We start from the raw sequence: 21,686 nt of genomic DNA on the forward strand, positions 1-21,686 counted from the left end.
TATCGTGCGGACTATTATTCAAGACGTTTTTCTTATTTAAAGTGATTGGCTGCTTATGGTCTATGGATGTTATTTCTGCCATTTATTATGACAAAAGAAACCTAACAGACTATCCCATTGTTTACATGTCACCAGGTCATTCTCAGTGACCTAAATGTTGCCACATGCGATTCACTATCGTATGGGTGAAAATAAATAGATACATATCTAACCAAAACAAATGAGTAATTATTCAGTAACAACAGCATCAGTATACAAAGTTTCATGTTGAAAGAGTGTCACATGAAATTCCAGTTAGAAGTATTTGCAACAAAAAACAAGATGGCAGAAAATATTTAGTTTGTCTTATTTAATTGGGAAAATATGTGATGTCTAGTCAGATATAACATCAGAACTCCACACATCCATCCCTGAAAATCCAGACATGACAAATCCATGTCCTGCAACCGTCACAGTACGTGAAAAAAATAGGCAGCATTCTTCACCTGACAACTAAAACAATGTCAACATCAGATATTTGAAAAATACTTTTTACAAGAGGAATGATTTTAAAAAAAGCAAGAAAGAAATTTGCACCAGCATGAAGAACAGAGTGAAACATAAATATCAGAACTTATCATGAAATAAGCCTATATACTGAAATGCCACTAGATACTTTAAATCATATACAGCAACAACATCATATTGTTTGGTCTTACAAGTACATGTATAACATTTGAAATACATTATACTGACACACTCAAAGCACAACACCAGTCCTTAGAGTTAGCTTCCTTTTTTCAGCGTTGAACTACATTTTCTTTGGTCGCAGGTAGAACATCAGTTGACTGTAAGAATGAATGCAGACATCCTAGGAGACATTTACATGAGATGGACTTATTCAGGGTGAGGTCGCTCCTCGTCACTGGAATGCGCCGTTTCTGATGCCTCTGGGAACAAGTCTCAGATAGGCCTCGTGTCCTCACAAGTAGGTTTGGCTGGCGCTCCTCGGAGAAGCGGCTACTCGAGGATAAGTCACCAAGGAGGATCCAGGGCAAGCTCATAAACCCCTGGACAGCTGTGCGGAGGCCAGCTTACGGGGTCATCACATGGCCGAGGCTCCTGCTAGAGCGGCCGAGTCGTCACCGCTCCAGGCCCTGGTCCTGCTCCCTCTCCCGCTCCCGCTCCCTCTCCTGCTCCTGCTCCCGTTCCTGCTCCTGTCGTTCTTTTAGAGCCAAAATTGCTTTTCTGTAAAGATCTATCCGGAAACAGGGAAAATTGGACACGTTTGGTTTCACAGGTTCTACAGCATGCACATGGGCTGCCCCCATCTGGTCAAGGAGGGAACTGCATCTCTTGGTCTCCTCTTGCTCCATCTCATGACTGTGCAGTGTGTGTGCTTTTTTTCACACTAAGGTGAGACTCAATTTAGGCTCACATTGGCCAATAAAAGTACCTTATCGATGATAGAGGCATCCTGCTGGACCAGACTTTGGGTGCCCACTACTTCTACCACAGTTGGCACAGTTCACAGGACCACGGCTACAACACGTGTACTTACCGAAAGTGGCGGAGAGGTCCACGGGCTGAGTGTATGCTGCTGGCACTTCTGTGTTGATCTTGTTTTTCCGTTTCACCTTGATTGTCTTCACTTTCTTTTTCCTCTCCCCCTTCCCTCCTGCAATGCATGTCACCAGACAAGACATGATGGTGTGCTTTGTAGTCAGTAGGTGACTTACACAAGGAATGCAAGGAGCCACAAAATATGTAGACTTTTACAGTAAGATGGAAGGTAACCATAGTGGTAATGATTCTGTAAAGACACTGTCAGCAACGCTTCACTGTATACCTTTGGAGGGTTTGAAGTCATCGGTGTCGAGTGATTCAGGCAGATCCAAGGTCTCCTCTTTCACTTTTACTTTTCGCTTTTTGCTTCGTTTCCCTGGCAACAGGGCGCTGCTGGCTTTCTCCTTCTCGCTGTTGTGCTCCTGTTCGGCCTCGGCAGCCTCACCTTCATCAACCTCCTCTTCACCGTTCTCATTTTCCTTACTGTTCTTGGAATTCTCCTTCTTTATCTTGCCCTTTCCCTTCTTTTTCTTGAGCTTCTTTTTCAGGGAGTTCTCCTAGAAGATTTCAAAATAAATTGAGTTCAGAAGTTTAATCAGTTTTAGTGTAGGGGCCTAATTAGAGTTGTTTCTGAGCTCTTCAGCTCCATTGATGACTGCCCTCCATGACGAACCACAAAACAATAAACAAGGGTGTCATGGAGAGTGAAGGGTAAGGAAGAAATCATTTATTTACCCTATTCAGAATATCTCGGATAGGCTGCAGTGAGCTGCTTCCTTTTGATTTCTTGGTCTTTTCTTTGCGCAAGTCACTTTTGCTTCCAGGAAGCCTGAACAAGAATGTCAAAAACAAACCAGTATTGTTAAATTAGTTTTATGGTAAGAGAACTAGGTCGACATCTCTTTACTGAACACAAGGTGGCAGTTTTGAGCCATAGGCTACTGCAGAGAAGCGAGGCCCTCACCTCTGTTCTTTGGTCTTGCGGCGTCCTTTCTCTCTTTTCTTTTCTCTCTCGTCCTGCCCGTAGGGTTTCCGTTTGTCGCGTATGATGCGGGCACAGAGCTCGGAGTAGTCGAGGCACACGGCCCGCAGTAGCCAGCGCAAACCTCTTAGCGTCTTCCTGTCTGACCATCTCCTCAGGTCCAGTAAGGCTGAGCACGACTCCTGTGAGACAACACAGAAGGGACGGGGTGGCCCTTCACATCAGTTCACTGTCCAGACTTCGGTATAGTATTTGTACATACTATGCAGACATAACAGGCATAAAAGTAATGCACGATATAAGCTAATCAGTCACCAGTTGTACAACATAAGTATCACGTCCAGATCTCCATGTTTGAGTCAGTGTTGAAGCTGATGCTCAACAGTGGCACTGAGGTCAAAAACAGCTGATACACTGTTTCTACTCCACTGACAGGTGAAGATGGATTGTTGTGGTTAGGGTGTATAGAAACATCGCTTTGGACAAAAGCGTCTGCAAAATACAATGACCATAACCATAACCATAACCTTAGAAGTAGGTTTTTTTACTCACAATGTGACACAAAGACCGGCTTTTGTTGACAAGCTGCTCCAAAGAGAGAATTTCAATCAGCTCACTCCCAAGCATGGAATTCACTTTGTCTTGCTTGTTGGCTAACCTGAAGATTGGTACATGGACAAAAACAATACTATGAGAGACAGGAGTGAACAAGGTCTGTGTCTGTCTGTTAGGAGTCTGTGTCTGTCTGTACCTACAACGCAACATATACATCCAGTTGTATTGTAAATACTGCATACATTTACCTTTACAACAGAGGTATGATGAAGATGCATCATGTCACACACAACTTACATTTTCACTGCTTAACTGGATTATACTATTTACTATACAGACTGGGCTATATACAGTGCAGACATGCAGGTGCATTTGTATATGTCTTGTGTGAGTTGGCTTACACCAGGAAAGGTTTCCCAGCCACCCTGGGCTGCCTCAGGATATCCACCATCTCCTCCTTGACCTCCTTGATCCGGGCCCGGTCACTGGAGTCCACCACGAAAATGAAGCCGTGGGCCTCTCCGTAGTGCGCCGTCCAGGCCTCCCGCTCCTCTGGAGCTCCTCCCATGTCCAGCAGGGTCACCATGAAGTTCTCCACGCGCAGCTCCGTGCGCACGCACCCCTGAGTGGGACCCACCTCCCCCGGGGGCACTGCAGCATGGGAACAGCCATCAGGCAAGCGCAAAAGCCAGCACAGCGCAGAAACAAGACCAGCTGCCACATCATTTATAAACAGGGGCATTTCAAGACATTAGATACTCAATATTTAAACTGATGGTTAAAACTGAACTGATTGGTTACTGCCTACTAGATTGTCTATGCTAAAATATGCCCCTATTCTAAGTAATACGCTTTTAACATGGTAAAGACATCTACTGTACACTGTCATTTAAATATGAATAATATGAAAACTAAACACTAAAAGAAGACTTGAAGTCAATAATTCATTACCTCCCAACATTCCTCTGATTGAGGAGGTTTTCCCTGCATTGTCAAGACCAACCACGAGCACTGTGGCTTTCCTGTTAAAAGAAAATAAAAACAGTGGGCTTATAATATCAGTGTGCCTACCGGCAGCATTGAGAGGCTGCTCGTAAACTCTCAAGGGAATCCTGTGTTCAAGACCGTCATAGTATTAATGAGTCATGGGGATTACTACCATCTAATCCTTCTAATAATAACAAATGGTGACTACACACTCAAGGTATTGCCGCCCTGTGAGGTAATATCCAGCATATGGTGGTCCTGATTATGTTCCCCAGCCAGCACAGAGGATGATTATGTAAACAGGATGAGAGGAATATGACGGTAAAATGAGCAGCTACAAACGGATGAGTACCTCAAGGGTTGCTGGAATTTGGAGACCCAGGTGCAGCAGTTGCCAATCAGGTTGAACATGTTGAGCTGCGGGGAGCAGAGGGGCAACCATCTTCTCCTCAGATCATACCTAAAACAGCACAAACACACAGCATCTCCTCAGATCATACCTACAACCCCACAAACACACAGCGTCTCCTCAGATCATACCTACAACCCCACAAACACACAGCGTCTCCTCAGATCATACCTACAACCCCACAAACACACAGCGTCTCCTCAGATCATACCTACAACAGCACAAACACACAGAGTCTCTCAGGAGGGCTGCATGCCAACTCTGGTCACAGGAGCCAGTATACATTGCTACTAATGGCCAACTAAGCTCATGTTGTCAAGCGTCTAAAAGAGGAGGTGGTGGAGGATTATCATGTTGGAGAATGTTTTCACAAACAAGCAGGTTAAAATACAGATTCTTCTTCTGCATACACTAAACATTTTGAATAGTGCTAAAATAATATTTCGTATATAGATACATAGGTAGGAATAAAATCACATGGCATGAGGAATGTAAACACAGCACATGGCGACACAACATAGCACCAAAGAGAATAATTCTATCAATGATATATTCATTCGATACTCTTTGATAGCACATGGTGAGGGTATCATTATGTTGAGATGTCTTTAACTCAATTCACATCTTACATTAAAATACATTACTAATACTAATTTAAAACAACATCTGAATTTGTCAAGAAAACTTCAAAACATCCCTCAAAACATTTTCCACTCAGAACTGTAAGGAACCACAAGTGCCACTTATCTCCATCTATTCCATCTAAATGTTCTACAGTACATACAGCACCCACTTGAACACATCCCAACCCACACCAACAACAGTCTCTTCTCTTACCGGTAGAAATCATACAGCCTGGGCTCCATAACTCGCAAATGTTCTTCCAACCTAGTACAACCGACAGATACATATCCTGGCATTTTCTATCACCCATCCACGCTTCAGACAGCCTTTTTTCTAAGAGAGTATCCCCTCTACCTTCTGAATCATAGCATCATTTGGGTCACTTGGCACAGCCTCCAGATACGTGTGGTTATAGGATAATGGTGTCTATACCTGTACCACGTGTCACGTTAACAGGTGTGTTTGGGTATGACGGGAGGCTATAGGCTGCGGAGATCACTCAGTCCGTCCCAGCCTTCTGTTCCCAGCATCTGTTTGGAGGTAAGCTCCTCTAGGCTGGTCTGAGAACATTAAAGCATCTCTTTTCCCCCGACCTGAACACAGAATGACCCATTTTGAACTGTTGTCCATGTTCTCAGGCGTGCAGTAATGCAATTACATTTACTCACTGCATGTGTGAGCTTTGGAGTGTCGCCTCCTCGCCATATTTGGGACAGACATAATAATCATACAATTCTCCTTAGTTAGTAAAACCTAGGTTATTTTGTTTACTGTAGATTTATTGAACATTCAAACAAGCATTTTGGGAGTTCTTTGCAGTATAGAGAAACTGCATGTAGCTCGCATAAGGGAGTTGCATGTAAACACAGTAAAGCCTGTGTTAAGCCTCTAGGAAAAACTGCTCGGCAGGTACAGCATGTCTGTGCATCTACGTTTGCAATCAAACAGTGCACCTCTGCATGGATGCATAATTACGATAGTAATTTGAAGTAATATGAAGTAATCTCAGAAGTACTTACAGTAATATGTCTGTGTCCATGTGGCTGTTTGTTTTCTCCACTGTGACATTGTGCCCCTCCAGTAAAGAAAACTCCTCAGGCTCCAATTATGGCAGTAATCCCCTGGTCACCCCATGTGGGAGGTGCCAGGCATGACATGTCAATCACAGCCCCTCAGCCAATCGTGTGATCTGTCTATTTATTCTGGCCACTGCTAGTGATCACCTGGGTGAGATTTATTTCCTGCCGCAGGTTAGCTGACTTGTGACATCGGGTGAGTCACCTGGGCGAGTAGGGCGAGTAGGTGTGGACCTCTGATCAGAAGGTCTGATGGCGATGTGACGAAAAGCCAGCACGACACATGACAACACGCCTCGTCGGTTGCTAGCTAGAGTTGCTAAGAAAGGCAAGAGATTACTCTGCAAGGGAACAGTGGGTTCCAACAACTTCTACATGCAATGTTCTTTATGGTTCTCACACACACACCAGACTGCATGCACTGGGGTGCGTGTGAAGCACATAAAGAACATTGCATGTAGAAAATGTGACCACATTTTGTCATTTGCACATGAGTTTTCAATATTGGTTTAAGGTCACTAAGATAACAAGCTGAATATGAATCTCATGAATTATTCCATGAATGTATAAACTACATAGAAGAAAGGAGGTAATCTTAGTGCAAAATCAGTAGAAGGGCAAATTATTCAGAAATGTATGATGTCTCAATATTTGTATTAAGTTGACAAGTAACATTGGCTAACTGTTTAGAATACCATATTAAAAGTAAAGGCCTGAAAGCAGTAGAAACTAAATTCAACATAATGAACATACCTGTGAATACTGACACAAGTTAGAAAACCTGTCATCAATGATGCAAAATTGCATACCCCAATTGCACAAAGATAATAGGTAATAAAAAGAACTGTGGAACTTTGCCAGGTTTGGACTGGTGGGCTGTGCCTATCCACATGTCTATATTCTTGGGTCAGTTGAAACTATGATAAATGTGTTCTGATCATGGGGTCCAGCATGTTTGGCACAAACCGGCCTGAGGAACCACAGTAATTGGTTCTAAGAGTGTAACGTGGATGTGAGAGTGTGCGTGGTGATATGGGGCTGCATGAGTGAGAAAGTGTTTGATGTTTACCAGAGGCAGCATTAATGCCTGTGGATCACAGCAGAGGTGTACAAGTCTGGCTTCAGCAAGTAAAGGTCCTGCCATGGATTGGTTCTAACTGTGATTACAAGTGATTTCACTAATTAGCTGATCTACCTGACTTAAGACTTGTGCTCGTTAGAATCAGCCAAATAAGTGAATGGTTGGAACTAAAAGGTGGCAGGACTTTAACTTTCTGAAGCCGGACTTTTGCACCTCTGCTGTGGATATACCAAAATCCTGGATGACGATATAGCTCCCAGTCTCTAGTGAAGGAGGAATACATCAGCATGATGGTCAGCCAAAACATACTGTGAAATCAATAGAATTTCTAAAGAAGAAAAATGTGAAAATTATCACCTGGCTTGGCTTGACTTGAATCCAGTTGAACACATTTGGCACTCTAAAGCAACCCTTTCAGACAAAGAGCCAAAGGCACAAAAACATTGGTATCCTCCATACTGAGTCTTGTCATAATAATATAGGCAGTGAAAGGAAATATTGAATAAATAATGTGTTTATCTCAGTAATGGAAGGTGTGCTGACTGGGTTATGTAGTTGTAGCCTATAGTTAGAATAGCTTGGGTACTTTGAAAGGGAACACAAAAATGTAACCCTTTCTAGCCTAAATGATTCCCTGGAGCTGTTCCATAGGATGGATTCAGAATGTGTACATGACTGATTTATTTTACAATTTTGGAACCAATTCACATTTAAGTGATATTGCACAGGGGTGTACCCACTTTAATATATTGCAAACTGCATTGTGTTTTAATGCAATAATGCTGTAATGACTAGTTCCATGATTCCTAATGTTACTATTCACCAGGCTTGTGCAAAATTCAGAATTGAATTGAGAATGACTCCTAAATTCCAATTAAATTCTTGAGTTTGAATTGAATTTGAATTGAGGACAAAAACAGGATGCAGAATTACAATTCGAATTTGAATTAAGGGAAGTAGAATTGAAATTCAATGAAATTCAAATCAATTCATATACATAATATAAGGGTACGCTGCAAATTATTTGATTCTTATCAAGATAAAGAAATAGATTAGAAGTGTTAGATCATTTATATTGTTTGAAGCGTGAATTTCTTACTTTGCGTAAGTGTTCAACTTTACACTATCTTAAATCAAGCACATCTTTTTTTTTGTCTCAAATAGGCATGCAATCTTAAAATGAGGTAAATACTGTTAAAATGAGATCTTTTACATCTCTCCCTCAAATTCTCATCAAAATAAAGCTTGTTTTAAGATTAAGTGACAAGAAAATTTGACTTAATTTAAGATGACATTTAAGATTTAAGATATCATCTTAAAACAGCAGTTTATACTTATAACAACTTATGTAACAACTTTAAATATACGTAATCTTGACTTGTCAGAAGCTTTGGTACTGTGTAGGTTACAGCATTAGTACCTTGTACTCGTCTATCTACCCACGGGGACCCGGTTCGAATCTCACCTGCAGGCATATCTGAATCTCTCCCCAACTCTTACACTCACCTACCTGCTTCCTGTCTATCTTCATTGTCCTATCTGAATAAAGGCAAAAAGTCCAGAAAATATTCTTCCAAAAAAAAAAAGGAATATAATCTGAGGCTGTTTAAATGTAAGTAACCTCATTTTACAACCAGCATTTTATGCTTATATTAAGTATATTTTACTTATGTTGGGGATGTAAAAAATATTTATACTGTAAGTAATCTTAAAAAAAGCAATTTCAGCTTATAATAAGTTCCCAAATACCTCTGTAGACATGCTTATTGCTAGATTTTTTTTAATTCACAAAATCTTGTCAAGTGAAATTATCTTGCTGCATGGACAGAAAATGTCACTTGTTTTGAGTACCTTTTACCTCAGATTTAGTATTTTTATCTTGTTTTTAGACACCCTTTTTTGCAGTGTTTAACAATTAAGTTTCACAAAATGACAGATATGATCTCAACAAACACACAATTTATAATTGAAAACAGTAATCAATTACATTTCCAATGTAATTTTCCCTGAACTGAATGTATGTGAGATTCAACACATTCTTCCTGTTATGTGACATGTGAATTTGTTTTGAATTGCCATGAATTGAATTCCACTTCCTGTCATTCCAATTCCAATTCCAATTCAACTTCCTGTGGGGTGGGGCCAATTCAATTCAAATTCCAACTCATGAATTGAATGGAGGCAAATTCTAAAATTCGGAATTGTGCACAAGTCTGCTATTCACATAAAATTATGATGGCACAATTTTACAATGATAATGTATGCGGCTGTATCCTGTGCTTGCCACTAGAGGGCTGTAAATCCTGCCTTCTTGTGAGGTCATTTTCATTTGGCAAATGATAGACAGTGGATGGGTCATGAGTTTGCTAGCAAATGACCCAACTGGCATTTGTGGGAACTGGCATCCTGCCCAATGGGTCCTTAGGCTGTAAACAGAAAGTAGCCCCTGTCTAAATGTTTATAGCAACAACATACCCGGAAACAGGCCCTCTGCAGCCTCCATATCAAATCATATTAATGCGGTTCCAGTGCTTGTAACTACTCTGCAGGGTGTGATGTCAGCAAATTACCCCCAAGAGTCTATTCCTTTCCTCCTTTCTTTGTCTCTGCCTTTTTCGTCTCTCTGGTTTCATCCCATTAAGTCATTAGAGAAAGATCCAATCAGAGAGTTCTTTTATCTGCTGACTACACTCAGACGGGCCAATCGTCCAGTTGGACTGGACACCACACACATGGCCAGACAGGGATCAGTAACTGGACACCCACTCTTCACTACACTACACTACACACACACACACACACACACACACACACACACACACACACACAGAGACACACACAGACACGCACACATCTGGACACTCAATCTTCACAACACTACACTACTACTACACTACACTACACTACACACACACACACACACACACACACACACACACACACACACATGTCCCTATCTGCTGTTGTATTTTCACTGGCTCTGATCTGATATCAATATAAGCCTATTATTATAATATAAGACAGTCAAACGTTGAATAATACCACATTCCACTTTCTTGCTGTAGTTTGTTTTCTCACATTTCTTCTTCACATTCTGTGTTAAATAAGTGTGGTACTGTGTACCTTTCAAACAAATCACCACAGACACTTCTGTTCATAGCAAATATTGTTCTTTGTGTCCACTTGGCGTGTGTTTTTCTCCAGCGTGTCCTGTTACGGCATACTTTAACCAGATTAAGTCTCAGCCTGCGGGCTGAGCCCATGCCTCCAGGTGGACTGAAGAGCCATCAGTCAGACAGGCTGCCTACGCCGACTCGACTGAGAGAGGTGGAGCTCTTGAGAGACTGGTAGTTTCAGTATGAGTGCACCACCATGAGTGCAGTCTTGATCTCTGTTGGCTTCCTTGAAAGGGAAGTACCTCTCGGTTGTCATGCTGGCAAACCAGCCCACATGACAACATTCTGTTGACATAAAGCAAACAAGAGCCACTCGCCTTGGCCCACCTAAGCTGAACTCTGAAACCATAAATATGAAACTACACTCACTCACTCACTCTGAACTGAGGTGGCGTTGAGGAGAGAAAAGGGGAAACACGAGTGGCCACAATGATTTGCGGCCATTCATTGAAGGCTTCTTGCTGGTCATGTGTTTCACCGTCTCTATTCTACGAGAATGAGAAAACATAGAGTGAACGGAAATACAAGTGGATCATAATAGAATATCTCTGTGTTTATGGACATGAAGTAAATTTGATTTGTTTTGGATAAATAAATACAGATCTATAATGACTGAGATTCACCGCCTTCCTCCTGTAAAAAAATGCCCACTTTAGCTATGTGACAATGCCAGTCCTGAACAGGTCATGCAAAACACTGGGGAGAATAAAAGCTCCTATTTGTATTGGATTAGAATAACAACCACATTCAAACAGAACTAACACAGAACTGAACAGGTGGTGGCCCTAATCTTCCTCCCCATATTCCTCCTGAACCAGTTCATGTTTGCTTTTTCACAGTTGTGCAAACACACAACACTCGATATCTTGAATCAATATAAAAATGGCCGTTTTACATTCTCCCTGGGGAATTTACAGGTCTTGCACGCCCAAGTCTCCTCACTTCTTGAAGAGGAAACAGTGAGTGCAGAGCTAGGGGTAATCAAATGCTAAGTGCTACTCCCAGTGCAATACAAAGGGTTTGGTGGGAGTCAACAGAGAAGCCCTGGATCTCTCTGGCTGACTCACAGTCCAGCCTGACATTGAACCAGAGCCAAGCACAGCAGACGACCTAAAAAGGAATCTGAGGAAGGCAGACCCATCTTTGTGTACAGAGTCGACGTCCTGGGTGAAAACATGGGCCTATAGAAAGTATGTGCTTGAACAATACTTCAGCTTCCTGAAACTGCATATCAAGTAACATTGAGTCAGTGATCCCACTGCAAGGTTTCCTATGAAAACAAATGGGGACGCAAGAAACTGATCATCTCCATAAAGTGGTGTAACAACTGAATTGTCATTTGTAAAGAGGTTTGGGAAGGAGCGGTGGACAACAACACCTATACATTTATGTTCCAGTGTCACTGTCCTGTGTACTTGTATGCCTTAGGAATTTATTAAAAAAAAAAAAAAAAAGTATTCAGAAAAGTCATGGAATTTATTAGAGGCTCAGCCAAAGTAAATTGAGCCATAATAGGTTAGATAAATGTGCCTCTTTGAGCATAGTTTCCAACGTTATATTTATCCATTGGGTGTTTCAAAAAAATGCCTAAATATGGGTAAGGCATTTCAATTCTAAGGCCCTTGACAGTTCTTGATCAAATAAAATAAAAATTGTATAAAATAAGAATATCTCAGTGGGCCTAAACATGATTTTAGGCTTATTAACACAAAGCATTCTCCATCTCCAAATATGATTTATTTTATTTCATTTTTTAGGAAGGGGAATTGTAACAGCTTTTAAGTTTAGTCTTATTTCCCCGCCAGGTCGCTTTAAACAGAGTTTTCAATGAAACCCCTCCTCTGAATAGCATGGCATAAAAATAGATGCAGTGTCTTCTCTGGCACAGCTGTGCGGTGTAGCCTAACCTTCATTGGTTGAATTCACAGGACTCTAGGACCCAACGGATACAGTAAGGCTACAAGCGATCGGTTCGACTTGTCAGTGCATGCAGTGTGTGGAATCGTGGACACACCTGGTTTTGAAGTTTGCCTTACAATTCGCGCCTTGAACGATTCCCTTTTGGACCCTATCAAGAACTTGGTGGAAATGAGTCTTAAAAGCTTACATGGTTTCGTTTTGTGGTCATGTCGAACGCTGTAGACGGACGGCTAACAAGTCGCAATCTTTCACCGGTGCCTGAGCGTACAAGTGAACGCTGCAACTTTTCTGTCATTTTGGAAAGGGCCGACGATGTTTCTGTAGGCTAGTCGGCAACTTCATGTTTGTGTTTACATGCACGATTCATCGAAATTTACGTGGTGGGAAGTGGTTTCATATGATCGTTTAGGTGACGTCATCTTAAAATAAGCGAATGAACAATACCGTATTCTTTTTTGACGCCCCAGCAAGGAATTAATTAAGTTGGCTAACCCACAATGAAAGATACTATGTATCAACCAAACAGTTCAGCCACGGGATCAATCTTTATTTCTAATGTTTCTGAGTGACTTTTTTCAGAAGACCACATTTTGCAACAAAGTATTTAGGGATAGAACGCACCTCTTCATTTCTAGCCTACTCTCGTATTTTTCCACATGATTGAAGAAACAATATCTGACACTGTTTGAAACAGTGGAAACTTTTGAATGACTTCGTCATCCAGCCACATATCGGGAACTCCGTACAGTAGGCTAATGGAGAGGAAAGACACAGTGGCTGACAATGAAATCGTGGAGGTCCAGCCGCAGCAGCACCCCCACCCGGCACTCAAGCCCGAAAACGGAGACGTCGTCTTGGTCATCAACCACAGCCAGGTCCATCCACCCATCAGCGTGATACTTGCCACAGTGCTTTGGTGCGCTGAGATAGTTTGCGCGTCTGTACTCTGCAAGCGATACCATACCACCGACGATGATATCTGGATGGGCTTGACCATCGCCTTCATGCTGGTACCGGCGGTGCTGATTCAGCTGACGCTGACGTTCATTCACAGGGATTTGGGCATGGACAGGCCCCTGGTCCTGTTCATGCACATGCTGATGTTGGGGCCATTGATAAGGTAATTTAGGCACCATGGCACGGGCTTTAATATGGTCTGATACTATTAAAACTATTCTTAAACCACCAGCGAGCTTTATGAATATGAGGCTGCATGTTTCACATGCATGGAGCCTTGCTAACCACAGAGGGTGGAGACCGTTGTCCAAGCCCAGGTCCAATTGCACATTTTAGACAGCATATCTTTGAAGCAGTGTGGATTTTGGGAACTTCAGCATAACCTGATTTTAATATCTCCTTTCGGTTTTCTTTTTCCATTGCAGTCCTTACATGTTTTTGCACCACAACTGTACTCTGGCTTGTCTTGAATAGGCCTTTAGCCTTTAGGGTATGTGGACTAAGGTGCTTGTAAAATGCGCTCAGACTTGTCCCATCTACACAGTGACTCGATTTTCAGGTGGCACTTTCAGGGTGGAGTCAAAAGTTGTAGCCTAGTGCTTACAAGGAGGACCTTGGCTTAACAAGTAGTTGTTTTTAAGTGCATGTATTCAAACAGTCCTAGGGGCACTGGAACCACAGACCTGTTTTGAACTGCTGAGGCTCATACAGTTACATCATCATACAGTTACATGAAGTGTTACTATTTCCTGTAAAGTTCAGCATTCAGGACAAATGCTTCAAGAATCTACAGGTGGAGACTGACCGAAACTCCCCAATACAGAACAGATACAGGCCTCTTATCACACACATGGTGTATCAGGCCTCTGGGTGTAACGTGTTAGTTGCGCTGTATATGAATTTGGCATCATACTGTGAAGCATGTGAATACCTCCCTGCTGCCAGCTCCTCCCACAGTAGTAGTTTCCAGTAGGGATTTGAATACTGCAATCCCAGCTCTCACTGTACGCTGTAATTTTTTCCATTTAAGGCACAGCTGGTTCTGCACTCACCCCCTCAGTAGGATTCCTCATGGCCAGTTCACAGTGTACAGATGTGATCACAGCAGTAGAACAACCAATAAGGGGTACCAGAGAACAGACAAAATCAAATGTAGTGTATTTTATTGTAAAGCAGATTATAGACATTAATGTATCTCATATCCATGTTTTGCAAGTGATGAGGGTCAGTTATATCCATTAGCCTCTGTGTATGTCTATTGCTATGTCTTATAAAGACTTTCCATACGCCTGGAACTATTCATAATGATTTTTCCACCTCTTCCCCATCAGACCACTTACAGTAGGTAGGCAGAAGGTTGCCTTTTGCAGTTCGTAATTCATTGGTGGAACGACGGTGGAAATGATGAGTGGATCCATTACTCTAAGAGGTCCACTGAAGCCCGGCGTTCAGGCAGTCCACTCACTGCGCGTCCACTGTTTGATTAAATCTGCTGAGTAGTCGGAGACTGCCATTAGAGGTCAGGTTTTTAAGAGCATCCAGTGCATTTTGCTTGCACAGATAAAGTACTCTTCTGGCTCGCTACACCCTTCCTCTCCCGGTTCACAGAGCTGTCAAGCGTCGGGGTGAACAGGGAGCCACTGTGAGCCACTGTGAGTCAGTGTGAGCTGGAGTTAAACAGATGGGTCTGTAATTATGTCCACCCACCAGTCAGGAGGCCAAGAGGGACGCCATTCGCTGTACTCCTCTTTAGAAGGAAGCTGCATATCATAACCCAGGCAGAGCTTCCTGTCTCAACCCTGCTGTCAATCTAGGCCTGTAGGGTTGTGGTGGTGACACTGTTGACAAACTATTAGTTTGGTGTTGGCCGCGATAAACATGCAGTGTGTTTTTGCGCCTCCTCATATCAGACAGAAGTGGTTAGAGTGTGCTCATGAAAAAGCAATTACAGAAATGCTCCAGTTTTACATATTAGTTTTAGAGAGACAATGACAGTCTTGTCTTGTCTCCATGTTTTTGTTTTTTTTTGTCAGCTATGATTTGTAACGCCTGTCCAATCCAGTCTGTGTGTCCACAAATGCCAGTCCAGTCCAGTTGAGTGTTTACAGCATGAGAGAGAGCCAGGCCCGGGTCTATATGCTCACAGAGGACTGACACAGCTGTCTGAGATGCTGAGAGCAGGGACCTCCGTAACCATTATTCTGCCCTTCCGCAAACAAAGCATCGGCTCAGAGACGTGCGGCCATCTCAAGATAACCGCTCCTCCGTGCCACAGAGCTGCCTCTGTTGCTGCCACTTCCCACCCGTTACCCGGGTAACGCCAAGGTCCAAGGTTTCGCAAGTGACCATGTATGCTTGCTTGCTCAGCTGCTCATGTTATTTAATTGGCGAAAGGGTTTAGTGTTTTTAGTCTGTAGTTAAGAGTTTTTATCTGAGGTGAATTTTCACACATGTATTGTCAAGCATAGTAACAGGTCAGATTGAAATTCTCCCTCATAGGCCTTATCTCATGTGCCTTGGTTGTGGAATTTGCATTGTTTTGTTTTTCAACATGAGTCAGAGTATATTGAAATGGTCAGTGAAGAACAATCTATATAGGCTACGCTGCTGTTGAAGTTAATACTATAAGTTTGAGACTTGTAAAGTGGATGTAGCTTTTCTGTGTATTTCCCATTCGTTATACACTACTGACAAAATGTCAAGGATGTTCGGTCTTCGGGTGAAATTTCAGGATTAACCTAAAATCCACTATAATCTTTACAGGTCAATTTATGTGGCCTTCTCTAAACCTTTGAATGCACATGTCCAACCGGTACTTTCTGTACTGAAACATTAAATTTCACCCAAAAGCCAGATATCCCTAACTTTTTGTGGTGTATGGTGTATTAGTGTATGGCTGATGTAGATACGATTCATTATACGTTATGTGTGAATTATATCATTATGATCTAGATATCTCAATCTTACTTAATGTTTATGGTGAAATTCACTTCGACATGCCTTGCATACCTTCCAGTGTGGTTTGGATTTGATGCTAAAGTGCACCTGTGGGTGGTTAGTGTGTGTAGGCCTGTGTCTGGCACATACTGTAGGATTGATGTTTTCCAGCAGCACACATTACAGATCACTGCTGTCTCAACTCTTCCTTTCTCTGCCCTGTATTCAAAGATTTCCAGCACATACAGACATGGGCTTAGCTCATTAGATCAAGTTCAAGCATATCAGTTGAAAGGTTGCATACTTTATATCATTTGTAAGAGATAAGTTAATAGGCGTTGTAAAAGATTTTCCAGTTGTAAACACCAGAATCAGAAATCTGGGCTAATTGCGGATACATTTTGGTGAATGTCTTCGAAAGTAAAGAATGTTGAAAAATGACTCACAGTGGATCATCTGACCTGTACAGAGCTGAGTGACTGTATTGTTTGTTGCAATGTCAGCATAGTATGTTGAAGAAGGTTGTTTCACAACAGTTGTCGCCACCAGGAACTTCAGTGTGGCGGTAACAGTTTCACATATGGGATGACTGTTTTGTGTTGTTATGTTTTGGCTGTAGTACAAACCAAATTGTAGAAAAATGAAGTATTGTCTGTCTTCTTCTTTGGTCCGAATGCATTCCCTTTACACCTCTGCAGAAGCATTGTGCACGAATATGAACATCTCACTGACGTCTGTTTTGTGTTTGTTGGGCTGTGTCGTGTTGTGTTGTACTGTAAAATCAGAGCTGTACAGTCTGGTTAATGTGTCACTGCACATGATCAGCCTCTTAAATCTGTATCAGCCAGACGTATAGCCATAAAACTCAACAACTCTACAATCTGATCTCACAAAGTAATAAGGAACTTCTGAAGAAGGAACCAAGGTTTGTGTCATCTGTGTACCAGCACAAATACACACCCTTTGAACCACTTTCTCCCATGAGGTTTCCTGCTGACTTCAGAGACAGTGTTCTTGCTCCATGGCTTTGAGGTCAGGCAGTAGCAGTTAGCCACAAACGCAGCAGGGATTTTTTGTAAGCAAATCTGTTGAGCTTGCTTTGGCATCATCCAAGCTCCAGCTCTTTCCTTCCTTGTTTCGGTTGTATTATACAGCCTTGAGGCAATCATGCTGACACTGACTCAATATACCTGTTTTTGTCATTGCCTATTGGCTAGCTGCAGTCATTGTGTGAGGTTCTTCCCTCTGGAAGAACAGGAAGCATGACTGGCAGGGGGTGGCTTGATTGCCTCTTTCAGTACATCAAATTAGTCTGCTCGGAAAAGATATATTTGGAGCAGAGCAAATGACATCCTACAGTATAATGCTAATGTATTTCAGTCACAGTAATGCTGTTATCGGTGGTCGTGTGGATGAGCTTATAACAGAACTGGGATATGCTGTCAGCTCGTGGCACTGCGGAAAGAAGCTGTGCTAGAGAGAGAGAGCGAGAGAGGGGGAGAGAGAGAGAGAGAGGTTGTTGAACACACCCTTGTCTAGTGTTTCAGTGTGAGTAAGAGGAGAGGCCTGAGAAATGCTGGTATTCATTGCATGCAGATGCCCTCTTGTGGATTAAAATGACACCACGCGTACTTGGGGGACTGACACACTGTGCAGCAGGTTATTTGTTTTGATTGTCATGTTGTAAATCTCACGAAAGATAAAAGAACCCTCTAGTACTGGTCTAGTCGTATCAAGGTCTAAATCAAACAGTTGAACTAACAGAGTTTCTATTTGAATGGCGCAATAAAGCCTACCGTACAAGGGCAGACTTTGACAAGAATCTTTGGAAAAGATTCTTGAAAGATTGTAGTCTTTTAGCTAATGCCCCTCATTCAAGCTTTCCTCAAAAGACTACAATCTTTCAAGAATCTTTCCCAAATCTTGTCAAAGTCTGTCAGTGTTAGATAGGCTTAAGGGGTCCATTAACAACAACCAGTAGCTGACCTCCTTCCCTTTGTGTCCCGGTGTCCGACAGGTGCATCGAGGCGGTGGTGACGTACTGCCGGGCGGGGAGGCAGGAGGAGCCGTACGTGACCATCAGCCGCAAGATGAAGCTGAAGAAGGGCAAGGGGCTGCCCATGGAGTGGGAGATCGGGCACTCGGAGCGCCGGCTGGCCGTCCACCGCAACGCCTTCAAGCGCACGGCCATCATCCAGGCCTTCCTGGGCTCCACGCCACAGCTCACCCTGCAGCTCTACGCCACCATCCAGGAGAAATACGTCTTCCTCTATCCCAGGCGTATGTATCTATGCAGTAGGGCAAGAGATGTTGGGAACAGCACAGCAGGGGGATTAGGAAGGGGCTTTTACTGATGTCTTCCTCTATCCCAGGCGTATGTAATATCTATGCAGTATAGGCAATAGAATGTCTGGATCATGACGGCACAGGGAATTAGGAAGGGACTTTTACTGATGCTGTGTTCACATAGCTCGGTATAGGAAAAGTACTCACAGTTGCATTTATTTTAGGCATGTTGATGTATTACAAATAGGAGCAGTTGCTACAGTAGTTTTTTTTGGAGATCTTTGTCTTTTCTCTTTTGAGTCTCTGTTGACTTATCAAGGTGTGTTTTTACTTTACATTTAGCCTTTTCATCTTTAGTATTCTCTATGTACTGTACCTTCAAAACCCATACAATTATTGTCTGTATTGTAACCTCAGTTCAGACAAGCAAGGTAGACTTAGCTTGCAAACAAAACAAAATGAACCTGTTCACCTTTTGTGTTATTATACACAACAGCTCAGGTGGACATGCTAAATAGAGCGAGTGATGTAACTGTATGTGAGCACAATACAGTATGTGAGTCTGGTAGCGCCAGTATATTTACACAGCATTGTTCTGAATAAACATCTCAATCAATGGACCTACTTCCCACTAGTAGGTCCACAGCTCACGTCTAGGTGGTGATGATCTGACCCACTCTCTTCTCTCCCCTCCTCTCCTCCCCAGTGGTTCTGATGATCATCACGCTCATCTCCATCACCTACGGAGCCCTGGTGTGCAGCGTGCTGGCCATCAACATCAAGTACGACGAGTACAAGGTGCGCGTGCGCGCCCCGGCCTACCTGTGCATGGTGCTGTGGCGCGGGCTGGAGATCGCCACGCGCGTGGTCTCCCTGGTGCTCTTCTGCACGGCGCTCAACGTCTGGATCGTCCCCGTGGGCCTGGCCAACCTGCTCTTCTTCTTCTTCCTGCCCTGGGTGGAGTTCTGGGCGCGGCGGGGCTCGCTGCCCGAGAACGTGGAGAAGGACCTGAGCAAGGTGGGCACGGTGGTGGTGCTGAGCATGGTGACGCTGCTGTACGCCTGCATCAACGTCTTCTGCTGGTCGGCGGTGCAGCTCAACCTGGCCGACCACGACCTGATCGAGAAGAAGCCGCGCTGGAACCGCGTGGCGCTCTACTACGCGGCGCGCTTCGCCGAGAACGTGCTGCTGACGGTGCTCTGGTACCTGTACAAGTCGGACTTCTACGAGTACGTGTGCGCGCCGCTGCTGGTGGTGCAGCTGGTGGTGTGCTACGGCCTGGCCGTCTTCTTCATGCTCCTCTTCTACCAGTTCTGCCACCCGTGCCGACGCCTCTTCCACCACAACGTGGAGGACTTCCTGCGCTGCTTCTGCTGCCGGCGGAGCGAGCCCCGGGCGGAGGACGAGGAGGGGCAGCGGCGGGAACCCTCCTCGGCGAAGGACGACGAGGAGGCCTCTCCACAACCTCTGCTAGTTAAGGACGAGGAGGAGGCCTCTCCACAACCTCTGCTAGTTAAGGACGAGGAGGAGGCCTCTCCACAACCTCTGCTAGAACCTCCTAAGGAATATCCACCAGAGCTAACGGTACAGCTGCCGCCAGAGGAGGAACCTCCAGCTAATGCTCACACTGATCAGATGGGAGATCGGGAAACGGACATAGTCGACGACCTTGTTGACTCAGCCGATCATAACTCAGTGACGGTTGAGACTTGACTGAGGCCATACACTGTATTAGTAGTACACAACACTGAATCTGAGTTACTGTACATGCCATGGTATTTGTGTCGAGGACAATCACCGCTGACTGTTAGTTGAGGTTGTTGGCGATGGTGCAATGCTGCCACCTGCTGGAGTCTTAGAAAGATAGCAATTTGACCTCAGGGAAGGGAGGGGGAGGAAGCCAGACTGATATGGAATTATCTCTCTGGTAGATGATATTATGTAAATACACTTTTACTGAGCTGATCTGTTGTGTCTATATGTCTAACATGGCTTCGTAAACAGCTTGTATTGTTGAGCCGAGCCTGAGTTTGTTTCCGCATTGTTCACATCTGGACGGTGTGTTGGGAGTCAGTTCAGATGGTTGATCCTCATAGTCCAGTGACGGTGGACCACAGGAAATACAGGAATGTTCCAGAGCTGGAGATGCACAAAGGCTCCCTTCACGAACGCTGCATGTGTCGGATACGTCAGTCCAGGTGTGTGGGACAAGAGCCAAGAGTGGCCTTTTCTGGAGGGAATAACCTGGTAATCTGGGGCATCCCCCCCGAGACTACTCCCCTCTCACGCTAATACCAGTGGATAATGCTCCAGTCTCTGAAGCTGGCCTTAGCACCTTGTGTCTGAATGCACTTTGAAGTTCAAATTAACACTGCCAATGATTGTTTCCTTACAGTTCAACACTGAAATTTGTTGTGTGCTTGAGACAATATATGAGAGGGAAAAATATATGTTGGAATGCATGGGACCTACACGTTTACGTTGCCATATTGCCATATTTAATTTGATATTGTGTTATCAGTGGCTTGAAACTGAATAAATATGCAACAGTAGTTTTTTTTTGTATTTGTATATAGGCTATATGTGTGACAATTGCTGATGATCCAACTTATTGGTATTGTATGTGTATATACTTGTAATGATTCACACTGAGCTGATTTTTATTTGGAAGTGCCTTGAAACTGCTTCATGATGTCCTTATGAATGAATGAACAAATAAATAAATAAATTGTTGTTTAACAATGGGCTATTTATTTTAACAAAGTAAAGTAATACAATATTGTGATGACCACATTTCAGTTAAAGGTTTTCTGATGTGATGGGATCATGAGACCCAAATCTCGGTGACATGCAAGGGAGATAGAGGTGGAATTATGATGTAAAACTGTTTCATAATTTACGTGAGGATGATCAGGGGACAAAAGGGTCGTTTAAATGTCACTGGTAAAATGACTTTCATTGTCTATTGTGCTAAGATATGAGAAGAATGGCACGTTTGCACTTGAAAGAACCTTCCTGCATTTCGCAACGCTATTTTCTCCCTATCTGTCTTCCTCGTTCGTTTCGGATCAATCTCTGAACTGACCTGAGGGGTGGAGTCTGGGCAGGACGGCGACAGGTAGCCTATATAAATGCAATGCACCTGTAACCA

General features: G+C 43.4%; 2 protein-coding genes across 3 annotated transcripts; one reads left to right on the plus strand and one right to left on the minus strand.

Annotated features, from left to right (window-relative positions):
- Window positions 1-442: 442 nt before the first annotated feature.
- Window positions 443-6,450, minus strand: arl13a (ADP-ribosylation factor-like 13A). Of its 2 annotated transcripts, none has more exons than XM_062524827.1 (10): window positions 6,326-6,450; window positions 4,422-4,529; window positions 4,034-4,104; window positions 3,484-3,733; window positions 3,080-3,185; window positions 2,510-2,709; window positions 2,281-2,374; window positions 1,829-2,102; window positions 1,541-1,657; window positions 443-1,237 (listed from the first exon to the last, which is right to left on the minus strand). In XM_062524827.1, the coding sequence occupies exons 2-10, from the start codon at window positions 4,478-4,480 to the stop codon at window positions 1,122-1,124; spliced, it is 1,287 nt and encodes a 428-aa protein (XP_062380811.1). In that variant the 5' UTR covers window positions 4,481-4,529; window positions 6,326-6,450; the 3' UTR covers window positions 443-1,121. The 2 variants fall into 2 exon arrangements, with proteins under 2 accessions (XP_062380811.1, XP_062380810.1); XM_062524826.1 differs by lacking the exon at window positions 6,326-6,450 and adding an exon at window positions 5,535-5,581.
- Window positions 6,451-12,348: 5,898 nt separating this feature from the next.
- xkrx (XK related X-linked) lies at window positions 12,349-21,271 on the plus strand. The gene is made up of 3 exons (XM_062524875.1): window positions 12,349-13,475; window positions 18,267-18,529; window positions 19,242-21,271. The coding sequence occupies exons 1-3, from the start codon at window positions 13,063-13,065 to the stop codon at window positions 20,246-20,248; spliced, it is 1,683 nt and encodes a 560-aa protein (XP_062380859.1). The 5' UTR covers window positions 12,349-13,062; the 3' UTR covers window positions 20,249-21,271.
- Window positions 21,272-21,686: the final 415 nt, after the last annotated feature.

This window comes from Sardina pilchardus, chromosome 21 (assembly GCF_963854185.1).
Source record: "Sardina pilchardus chromosome 21, fSarPil1.1, whole genome shotgun sequence".
Taxonomy (NCBI): domain Eukaryota; kingdom Metazoa; phylum Chordata; class Actinopteri; order Clupeiformes; family Clupeidae; genus Sardina; species Sardina pilchardus.